The following is a 12180-nucleotide window of genomic DNA, read 5'->3' as shown; positions in this document are numbered from 1 at the left end:
CTTATTGGTAGTGGGCTATCGGATTAGCGGTTGGGGAATGGATTAAAATTTTGTAGTTAACGGCTTATCGGTGCGGAGGCGGATCACACAATTTTCTTATTGGGCAAACCGTTAACCCGTTAAGAATTTATCATATTTATATTTTTACCCCTAAACATATAAAATATGTATTATAAACCTAAAACACTAAAATCTAAAGCTAAAGCACTAAAGTGAAAAGTCTGAACCATCAGTAATTATTTTCGGTAAACTCTTCCATTAACCATAAATTATTATTATTATTATTATTATTATTATTATTATTATTATTATTATTATTATTATTATTATTATTATTATTTTGTGTTGGAAGTTACTATTGCAATAATTGTGATTCCAGAGAAAGGTGGAAGTGATCACCATCGGAAGGGTTGAGATTAAACTTGTGAATTTTTAACTGTTAAGTCCTGCCCTGTGGCTATAGGGGTTAATTGACTTCCTAGTTGTTAAATTATGAATAAAATGTTTGTCTTTCAAGGCAAAAAAAAAAAGACAGTAGTTATGTAATTTAACCGATACACCGCCCGATAACCGTCCGATAATTGCAACCCGATACCGAACCAACCGATATCTTATCGGTTGACTAGCGGATTAGTACTTTTAAAAGCCGATAACCGTTAAGTCAAACCGTTAAGCGTAGTTATCCGCCCAATCCGCCCGATAAGCAGCCCTAGTTTTCGGGTAGGGTGGGCGTTTTGGAATTCGGCGAATCTAACTGAACCTTGAAAAAGCTTCGAATATTATCTAATGTGATTATCTCAGAGATGCCCTGCAGCCCCTTCCATCCACAAGTTCATCAATTTGTGATGCATTGTTTTCATTTGTCGCTGTCTGTGCAATGGGGTTCTTACTAAGGTGTCTTACCTTATGTTATATGCATAATGATTGGGTCTCCTTCTGGTATGACATGATTGAAGGGGAGGCGAAAGACGTGGGGTCACAAAAGATTTTGTGGGTTTATCGATGGGGATAGGGAGAGTGGGTTTATCTGACACTATCTTCTAGCTAACTCCTCACATTTTGATCCAAATTATTAGCAATTTGGCACCCACATTCAGTAAGAACCCTGGGGATGACAGTGATTTGGACATTTTTCCAGTGATAAATTTATCTCCCATGTCTTGTGTATGATCACCGTTAACCTCCTCAAGTATACTAAACATTTTTCATCAAATTAAAGCTTGGTTAACTGGGGATCAGATTCGGCAAATAAAACGCCTTGATAAAGTATACTTTTCTGTTGCTATTTAATTGATGATAGGATTACCAACAGCAGACTTAGATTTTTGCAGAGACATGACTGACCAAGGTAGGTAGGGGAAGAGTATTTATCTTCATGCTAAATATATATAGGAAGAAGAGAGGTTCTTTTTTCTATTCACTGTCGTGGATGTAACGCATATATCATTGAGGATTATGAAATATTTGTGGGGTCCAGTCCTCTATCCCATATTTTAAGAAAGGAAGATTTTTCTTCCTTTGACAAAATCACATTGGTAGCAATTGTGGAATTGGCCAACAAGTCAATTCTTTTGTTCACATAGCCGTGATGTAAGCGCTTACCTCATCTTAGTCGTGATGTAAGCGCTTAGCTCATCATAGTTGTGATGTAAGCACTTACCTCATCATAGGAAATTCATTCCTATAAATAGGCGGCTTATGGTTCATTTGTAATACACCAAGATCATTTGCTATACACACCAAAATCTCAGACAATACATCTGAGTGAGAGCAAAGTGAGGTGTTCCATAGACTGTGAGAAAATAGTCTGTGAAGAAAAATAGAGTGTGAGTGATAATGTAGTAAGGTGGGAAATCAAAAGAGTGTTATTTCTTTTGTGGGTGTAGTGGTCTTAGGAGTATTTATACTCGTTACTACACAGTGTAAAATTCCTTACTATAGTGATATCAGCTGCTCCTCTTGGCCGTGGTTTTTTCCCTTATTCAGAAGGGTTTCCACGTAAAATCTTGGTGTCATTATTGCTGTATTTTATTCTTGCTGATTTAACCATAACTTAGTGTTCCGCGTTTATCACTAATACCGTGAATATTATTTTGCGGGTCTATTTTATTCCCAACAAGTGGTATCAGAGCCAAGGTTCTGTCTGAGTATGCTCTGTGGTTGCAGCACAGTCTGAACTTCCACATCAGAAAAGAATTACTTTGGTATTCGAATAAAATAGTATTTGTATTTGTGATAAATGATGGAAGCCAACACTAGTAGAATGGTTACTTTGAGTGGCGTAAATTATGTCATTTGGAAGGGCAAAATGGAAGATTTGCTCTATGTCAAGAATTTTCATCAACCTGTCTTTGCCAATAAAAAGCCTGATAATAAATCAGATGAAGAGTGGAATTTGTTGCATCGGCAGGTTTGCGGCTTTATTAGACAGTGGGTTGACGATAATGTGTTGAACCATATTTCTGGGGAGACACATGCTCGGACCCTATGGAAGCATCTTGAAAGTTTGTATGCTCGAAAAACTCGTACCAACAAGATGTATGCAATGGTATGCACTCGACCAGATATTGCTCATACAGTCGGTGTTGTTAGCAGATTTCTCGAAAATCCAGGGAAAGAGCATTGGGAAGCTATGAAGTGGATACTCAGGTATCTAAGAGGAAGCTCAGGGGGAGCTATACCATGGCAGTCGAAGTTGCAGAAGTGTGTCGCACTATCAGATATGCTGACCAAGGTGGTACCGAGAGACAAGTTCGAATTGTGCAAAGAACTTGTCGGCATGCACTCAAATTAGAAGCCAGTGTACCCTCCTTCAGGTGAATGGGACTGGAGGGGGAGATTTGTGGGGTCCAGTCCCCTATCCCATATTTTAAGGAAGGAAGATTTTTCTTCCTTTGACAAAATCACATTTGTAGCAATTGTGGAATTGGCCAACAAGTCAATTCTTTTGTTCACATTTTCGTGATGTAAGCGCTTACCTCATCATAGTCGTGACGTAAGCGCTTACCTCATCATAGGAAATTCATTCCTATAAATAGGCAGCTTATGGTTCATTTGTAATACACCAAGATCATTTGCTATACACACCAAAATCTCAGACAATACATCTGAGTGAGAGCAAAAGTGAGGTATTCCATAGACTGTAAGAAAATAGTCTGTGAAGAAAAATAGAGTGTGAGTGATATTGTAGTGAGGTGGGAAAATCAAAAGAGTGTTATTTCTTTTGAGGGTGTAGTGGTCTTAGGAGTATTTGTACTCGTTACTACACAGTGTAAAATTCCTCTATAGTGATATCAGCTGCTCCTCTTGGCCGTGGTTTTTCCCTTATTCAGAAGGGTTTCCACATAAAATCTTGGTGTCATTATTGCTGCATTTTATTCTTGCTGATTTAACCATAAGTTAGTGTTCCGCGTTTATCACTAATACCGTGAATATTATTTTTGCGGGTCTATTTTATTCCCATCAAGTGGTATCAGAGCCAAGGTTCTGTCTGAGTATGCTCTGTGGTTGCAGCACAGTCTGAACTTCCACATCAGAAAAGAATTACTTTGGTCTTCGAATAAAATAGTATTTGTATTTGTGATAAACGATGGAAGCCAACACTAGTAGAATGGTTACATTGAGTGGCGTAAATTATGCCATTTGGAAGGGCAAAATGGAAGATTTACTCTATGTCAAGAATTTTCATCAACCTGTCTTTGCCAATAAAAAGCCTGATAATAAATCAGATGAAGAGTGGAATTTGTTGCATCGGCAGGTTTGCGGCTTTATTAGACAGTGGGTTGACGATAATGTGTTGAACCATATTTCTGGAGAGACACATGCTCGGACCCTATGGGAGCATCTTGAAAGTTTGTATGCTCGAAAAACTCGTACCAACAAGATGTATGCAATGGTATGCACTCGACCAGATATTGCTCATGCAGTCGGTGTTGTTAGCAGATTTCTCGAAAATCCAGGGAAAGAGCATTGGGAAGCTATGAAGTGGATACTCAGGTATCTAAGAGGAAGCTCAGGGGGAGCTATACCATGGCAGTCGAAGTTGCAGAAGTGTGTCGCACTATCAGATATGCTGACCAAGGTGGTACCGAGAGACAAGTTCGAATCGTGCAAAGAATTTGTCGGCATGCACTCAAATTAGAAGCCAGTGTACCCTCCTTCAGGTGAATGGGACTGGAGGGGGAGATTTGTGGGGTCCAGTCCTCTATCCCATATTTTAAGAAAGGAAGATTTTTCTTCCTTTGACAAAATCACATTGGTAGCAATTGTGGGATTGGCCAACAAGTCAATTCTTTTGTTCACATAGCCGTGATGTAAGCGCTTACCTCATCTTAGTCGTGATGTAAGCGCTTAGCTCATCATAGTTGTGATGTAAGCGCTTACCTCATCATAGGAAATTCATTCCTATAAATAGGCGGCTTATGGTTCATTTGTATCAACACCAAGATCATTTGCTATACACACCAAAATCTCAGACAATACATCTGAGTGAGAGCAAAGTGAGGTGTTCCATAGACTGTGAGAAAATAGTCTGTGAAGAAAAATAGAGTGTGAGTGATATTGTAGTAAGGTGGGAAATCAAAAGAGTGTTATTTCTTTTGTGGGTGTAGTGGTCTTAGGAGTATTTATACTCGTTACTACACAGTGTAAAATTCCTTACTATAGTGATATCAGCTGCTCCTCTTGGCCGTGGTTTTTTCCCTTATTCAGAAGGGTTTCCACGTAAAATCTTGGTGTCATTATTGCTGTATTTTATTCTTGCTGATTTAACCATAACTTAGTGTTCCGCGTTTATCACTAATACCGTGAATATTATTTTGCGGGTCTATTTTATTCCCAACAATATTTGCTATTATGAGTCTGTGACACATAAAAGTGCCACACAAAATGGCGACTCATCAAAGGAGTTGCACCTTTGTATTTTCGATATCCTAAAATTCTTAATACACTTAACTATTTGTGGAAGATTGATTTTCTCATCTTTTTTTCCTTTCTTTTCTTCTTCCAGTGGCTGTTCAACTTTCTCAACCAGTGTGCATAAATATCAAGTTAATTTTTTAAATGGTCATTCAACTTAATCAGTCTATCTATCTTTTTCGTATTAACATTAAAATAACTTATTATTCATTTGTTTCTTTAAAAGTACGACGGTACACTTGAATGACGGAATCTATTAATAACAACAACAACAAACTCAGTGTAATCCCGCAAGTGGGGTATGAGGAGGGTAGTGTGTACATAGACTTAGAATTTGTTAATAACATTAAGATTATTTCCCAACCATAAAGCTAAAGAAATAGAAGTGTACGCAATAAGTTGAATGCGTGCACTATAGTTTTTTTTTTTAAAATTACTAGTGGGTAGAGGAAGGGGCAATGGGGAGACGATTACAACGTAGGGATTCGACCAACAAGGTGAAAGTTCAGGTAGTCAACTAACTAGATCCCTACGTGGGCACTATAGCTAGGTTACTCCCGGATTAATAAATTTTGATCACTAGTTATAATTGAACTTTTGTAGCATCTAAAGTCTGAATTTTAATCTCGAGGATATGTATAATATAACGGTCGGGAAAAAAGATTCTATTCATATCAGTAATCAGAGAGCATTAGTGTGACAAGCTCATATTATCTGATGACACAGAGACAAAAGAATTTGATCCACTGTATTTTAAATTCAATTGAAAATAATGTCGAATCCCAGTACATTTTGAGCCCTTACTGGGATCCATTTCAATTGACATTTCTGGGCACGAATTACTATTTCAATACTGAACTTCAATATTTGCAAAAACTAGTTTGTTCATAATATTTACAAAATACTGAATTTCAAGTGGAATGTTGAAATACTGGTTCATATTCGAAGCGAAATCTTGTCTTTATATTAAGCCTAGGATAAGTTCTAATAACGTTTTCAGGATACAAAACAAATGATACGTAATGGTAATATAATTCTACCATAGTTTTGATATATTTCTGAAATTGGGGTTGGGGTGGGAAACTTCTTAATACTAAAATAATAATAATAAATAAATAAAATATTTGTATTATTTCTTCAAATTGCTGGTCCTACAAGATCTTAATATTTGATTATTTAACTAGAGGAGAAGAAATTGAACCGCAAGTAGAACCGTATATATCCTCAAAGATATAATTCGCATATTGTGAGAATATAAAGCCATGGTAGATTAAAAAAAGGATTAATGCATATGCTGTCTCCTAAACTTTGTCCTTTTTTTCATTTTGGCACCTCAACTAAGTGTTGTTCCTATTGAACTTCTGAACTCGTCCTCAAGTGTGTCTATCAAACAAAATCCGACTTACATAGTATTCCATCTTCAATGTAGCAGTATGCTAATATATATTCTAATTTAATTATGTCATCTTTTAGCTAAAATTAGTTGCAATTGAGAGGGAAAAAAAGAGTGACTCTTAATTAAGCTGGTAGTGGAAGAACAGAACCAACAGAAACCGACACATTCATGACCTAAATAATAGCTTACCACATGTCTAAAATATTACTTTAGCTTCATTTCTCCAACTTAATTTCTGCTTCTAATAAAAATCAGATTTAGGGGGTTTGATAGACAAACTTGAGGACGAGTTCATGGATTCAATAGAAACAACACTTAGTTGAGGTGCTAAAATAAAAAAAAAAGAACAAATTTAGGAGGCCGCATATGCATTAAGCCTTAAAAATATATATGCATAGAGCTAAATGACATGCAAAATTATGGATATGATGGTGTATGATTGATAAATGACAAGACATATTTTAGCTGGAAATATCGACTATTAACTTTTCTATGATGTAAAGGCATATGTATATATATTAACAAAATTGCATCAAATATATCATCAAATCAAGACAAACAGAAAATCAAGAGATGGTAGCAAGTGCACTGTTTGAATTGACTGAAGTTGTGTAGTTGAAAGATATATTGTAGTCTTCTTATTATTGACTATCTTTTTAAATTTATTTTGGTTTTATCCTCAAATGGCCCCTTCAGCTTTCTCTTCCACTCAACTTAAGTGATCAGATTCTTTTGTCCATTCAACATCTGAAAATAACGGAAAGTATGCAAAAATAGAAGTAATAAAAAAAAGATAAAAGACATGATATCACATCACTTGGGAGTAGTAGCAGTTAGAAACTTTTTCTAAACTTGTGTACCTGACCCTAAGTGTGAAGTTCAAATGGCCCTTTTTTCTCAATTTCCTCCTTGACATGATCTTCAAAATCAAAATCAAAATCAAAATCGTGCAAGGTTTCACTTTCTTTCCCTTTTTCTTTTCTTTAGTCGTTACAACTGAACTCTTGTAAGTTGTAACGCCAGTTGAGAAGTGTAATGTACGAAGAACAAATTAAGGCAGTTAAGGTTCAAAATCTTACATGCCTAAGTCTGGGCAGAGTTATATTTTAGTATCTGTTTGATGAAAAGAGTAGATATCCAATAGAATAGTTAAGGTGTGTGCAAGTTTGCATAAACATGTACTATTCCCTCCGTTTCAATTTATGTGAACTCATTTGACTGGGCACGACATTTAAGAAAGAGTGAAGACTTTTGAAACTTGTGGTTCAAAATAAGTCTTGAATATTTATGTGGCTGTAAATCATTTCATAAAGTAAATTTGTATCCAAATTAGGAAAAAGGTCATTCATTTTGGCACGGACTAAAAATGAAATAGGTCCACATAAATTAGGAAAGAGGTCATTCATCGTAGTAGTTAAATAAAGGAAGTGAAAGAAAAAGTTTTTGCTCGAAATCTATAGTTCTATTTTACAAGTGATATCTGGGATATAGTTTGGCTTTTATATGTTTTACCTTTTTTTTTTTTTTAATTTCTTCACGAGCTGGTAGGGGTGGAGGATTTTGAATAGAAAATTACTTGAAGCAAATAGCTAAAGAAATGATGACACAAAAGTTTACAGTCTAGTGATATTGATGTGAATCTCCCACAGAGCAAGATGTATGGTTCAATTCCTTATCTTCTTCCTCGATTCCTCCGCCTTTTCTGATCCTCCAATGTAATAGAAAAAAGGAAAACATTACTGAGCAAAACAAGATTGGGAAGGGAATCAACAAGATTTTTGCCAAAGGGCATTTACACAAAACATCTTATGGTTGTATTCATATAGATAAATGTAAGATGATATATCCCTAATTACTAAGTGAAATTAACAAAGGCCTCATAGGGTCATGTCTTTTTCTTGAAGTTGAGACAAAGGGACACACAAATGGGACACACTTGATTAGCTAGGCGATCAAACAGTTAGGGGATACAATAAAGTACTACTAACAACAAAAAAAAAACAGAAATGATAGTACTCCAGATCTATCTATGAGGGACATCATATAATAATCAACTCATAAATCAGACCATTAATTAAAAACACACATGCTAGCAGCATAGACAATTATTCTTCAAGCGACAAGTTTTACTCCTCCAGTGCGAATTCCTCAATCAAGTTCATCTTGTTGAGTGGATTGAAGGCATGAATTTCAGCACAAGCACATTTGCTTGGTAGCACATAGGAACCCAATCCATCAAGTGGCTGAACACATGGCAATGGCAACTTACGCGCTATAATCACAGAATTAATCACCTCATCCGTTGGATGGTACACCGAAAGCACTTCAAATCCTCGTAGATCACGAGGATCGAGAACAGGATACAGAAAAGCGCGCGCACCATGTGCACTCCTGAGCATCAGGGTTGCCCCTGGAGCCATATACTTAGCCAAATGATCAACAACCTTAACTTTGTCTTCCTTATCCATACCAACCAACGCGGCCAAGAAGACTACGTCGTAGTCCTTCAGGGCGCACGTGACATCCATGATGTCCGTCGTGTGGAAAGTCATCCGCTCGGACAAGTCAGGATCGGCTGCCACAAGGGCGGCCGCCATTGAATTAGCACCAACATCAATGTCATAGTTGTGGAAGTAGGTGGTAGTAAGATGTTTAGTAGCCAAAACAAGAGAGGTAAGTGGCATAGGGCCTGATCCAATAAAGGCAATTTTGTTTGGGGTTTTATTAGTGTTTCTAGCAAGGATGTTGAACTCAAGCAAGCTGAGTTTGATATAATTGTCAAAATAAGGGAAAATGTCAAGATGGTCCAGGGGGTTTTCAAAAGAGCCAAGAATTTTTGAAAAGTGACTCTCTAAAAGGCCTTCAGCTTCCCCACATATCTTAATGAGCTGAGACCTGATTTCTTGAATTTTTGGGCATAGTTTTGAAACATCAATGGGATTAGGGGGCATGCACGTGTGCACAAGGTCTGTAAACAGCATGTTGACATCTTTGGAAGGGCTAAGGTTCTCCAATCTCGAGATTTGGTCATATAATTCACACACTTTTTGTACTACTGGATTGCTGTTTGGGCACACCATGTCGACACTATGATGAAATTGGCAAAGAATTTGGGAAGACCAGTGTGTTTTGAACAAAGTTAAAATAGCTAGAAATTCCCCTTGGAATTATAAAAAACAATGAGAATTGTTGTAATTTTTTATTTTTTTGAAGTTGGGACTTGGGAGGAAACACTCAATAATCTGATGCTTATGAAGCCTCCACAGGTCACTATTTATCAAGGGATTTTTGGGGGACCCATATACACAAAAAGGAGGGGGGTGGGGTGGGGTGAGGGATGATTTGTTGCATCATTCATTGTTAGAGATTTTTATATAATTTAATTGATTTGAAAGAATATGATGAAATGTTGTGCTTTGTTTTCTTATCTTACTGGTTAATCACTTGCCACATTTCAACTTAATCACCAGTAGAATCAATTCTCAGGTGATTTCTTTAACAAACTAAATCATTTGTAGATATTGGTAGTGTAACTCATTTTTATACTATTACTTAAATGTGTGAGGTAATTTGTTTTGTTTTTAAGAGCCTAATTTACATTATTTTTTTGTCTTGTATATATCTATGGTATGATTTTCTTTCAACATATATGTAAGATTATTAGATTAACAACAACTAGACGCAATACTATATAGTTCTATAATTAGGAATGTCAAACATTTAAGTACTGCAATTAAGTAGTAAATTACTCAATAAAAAGGTGGTAGGTTGATTAATCAACAAGATCATAGATTTAAAACATGAACTTCATTTAAATTTTAAAATTACTAGCAACTTGTTTTGTAGTACTTCTTTGGACTTTTGTTGTGTTTCTAGTTTTGCATTTGTACGAAAACCCTAATGTTTACGGTTAGTAAGTTAGGCTTTGCTGGACCACAAGCAAGTAGTTTTCTTGGGACTTGGGACAAAATCTCAAACTTACAATCCCAATCCCAATGCCTAGGCATATATATCTATTGCTCCTTGCTATTCTTAATAAGTTAACTGAAAATGACTTCTAATAGTAACTCCTTTATTTAACAATCTTGTGCTTCATAATGGAAGTAATTAAGGAAAATCCATCCAACATATCATAGCTTCCGAGGGTAAATTTATCTGCACCGGTTATTTACATCAAGTCAATATATACAATTATTACTTAATCATGATTGATTATTTTTTCACTTTGCAACTCACTAAATCATGATAAATTACTAAGTTGTATTGATTTGATGTAAGCACACGATACAAATAAGTTTTTACCGCTTGAGTGTATGGTATACTTTTTTTTTTTCTTTTTTCTTTTCTTTCTTCCTTAAGCACTTCAGAAGAACACTTTTCTCCGAAAACGCAAATCTTGTAAAAAACCATTTTTACACTAATTACGATGTGAAGAGCAGTAAGGAGTTCTTTTTTGAATGAATAATAAATGAAAATTAAGTTGCTTGGCATTGAGACGTGATAATTATAATGATACATGAACAGTAATAAATTAAAAAGAAACTCAGATCTCTCTTGTTTCCTCATTTCCTTGCTCAAATCAAAACGTCATGAATGACAAGGGGAACAATTTAATGAATTTAGAAGAAGGAAAAAACCTAGGATTATTGGGAATATGGCATGGATAATGCAGTAAGAATCTAGTAATACACACCTAAATTAGTCAAAAGCGCCAAATATATAGAAAAACATTGATTGCAATATCAGAATCTCAAACTTCTTATGCTTTCCCACTTTAGATTGTCCACACCACGATCCCACTGCATGACCAAATTCAGTGCTTTAATTCTAAGCTATTTTTAATACCTTTTCTTTAATCCTCTCAATCCCAAATTGGTATTCCTATTGTATTTTTGAAAAATCAAACAGATTGGACTTTGACGCAGGTTCTTAGCATATTCTTCTGTTGTTTCGTAACAAGAAAAAAATGTAGTAAGTTATTTTAATTCCGATACGATTTATGAAAAAGTACTACCTCAGGCTCATCCATCTGTTTTTGTATGCCTTTGCAGTTTGCACATCCTTAAAAAATGTTAAGATTAATGTTTCAATTAAGTTTAAAACACTTCATCTAATAAAAGTTTTTCCAAACTAAATGAATGTGAATTTGAAGATATATTCATCATTTAGTATTTTACGTTTTAGGTTCTTGAAAGTTACATGTATTTTAAGAAAAATTCATGAACCTATTATAAATTCTATTTAATGAAAACTTTTATGTTATGTAATTTTTATCCTATAAATAGTGTTTCATTCTTTTGAAAAATGCAAGCACTTCAAGAAACAATTTCCCCTAAAAACTTTTGCGAGACATTGATCAAAAGGTGAAATTACAGATTCAAGAATAGAAGAGCAACGTTCTTGAATGCTACTTGTTGTGTGGCTTAGTTGAATCTCGAAGATAGAGTTGTCATTTGTTCTTCCGTTTGCTCGTGGGAGAGACTCCAACTATCTTCAAGAAAAGTCTTGACGTGCCTCTAAGCCAAGCAAGTCCTATTTTGAGTTTCTAGTATTATTATCATTTGTATTCTAACAATTTGATGATATTTCAGTTCGAGCAGTTGGAAGATATTACTATCCTTGTTCTAGCAAAAAATTCTCCCTCCGTCCTAATTTAAGTGTTTTAGTTTGATTGGGCACAAAGTTTAAAGATAAAAGGAGATTTTTGAATCTTGTGGTTCTAAATCAGATGTGTATAATAATGTATTAAAATTTCATTTGAATCTTGTGGTTTTAAACTATCATGTAAGATGCTTGAATTGTCAACTTATTAAATATGAAAGAAACATTCTTTTTGAGACAGACCAAAAAGGAAAATAAGACACTTG

General features: G+C 35.3%; 1 protein-coding gene across 1 annotated transcript; it reads right to left on the bottom strand.

The window, feature by feature from the left end:
• Positions 1 to 8229: 8229 nt before the first annotated feature.
• On the bottom strand, positions 8230 to 9564 carry LOC132598441 (nicotianamine synthase). Its single transcript, XM_060311305.1, has one exon. The coding sequence runs from the start codon at positions 9391 to 9393 to the stop codon at positions 8440 to 8442; it is 954 nt and encodes a 317-aa protein (XP_060167288.1). The 5' UTR covers positions 9394 to 9564; the 3' UTR covers positions 8230 to 8439.
• Between the last annotated feature and the right edge of the window lie 2616 nt (positions 9565 to 12180).

This window comes from Lycium barbarum, chromosome 6, assembly GCF_019175385.1.
Source record: "Lycium barbarum isolate Lr01 chromosome 6, ASM1917538v2, whole genome shotgun sequence".
Taxonomy (NCBI): domain Eukaryota; kingdom Viridiplantae; phylum Streptophyta; class Magnoliopsida; order Solanales; family Solanaceae; genus Lycium; species Lycium barbarum.
Note: the sequence above shows the minus strand (reverse complement) of the source record. Positions and strands in the feature narration are given on the sequence as shown.

Excerpts from the sequence above, each read along its gene's own strand:
- LOC132598441 (XM_060311305.1), bottom strand. The coding sequence starts at position 9,393 with ATGGTGTGCCCAAACAGCAATCCAGTAGTACAAAAAGTGTGTGAATTA.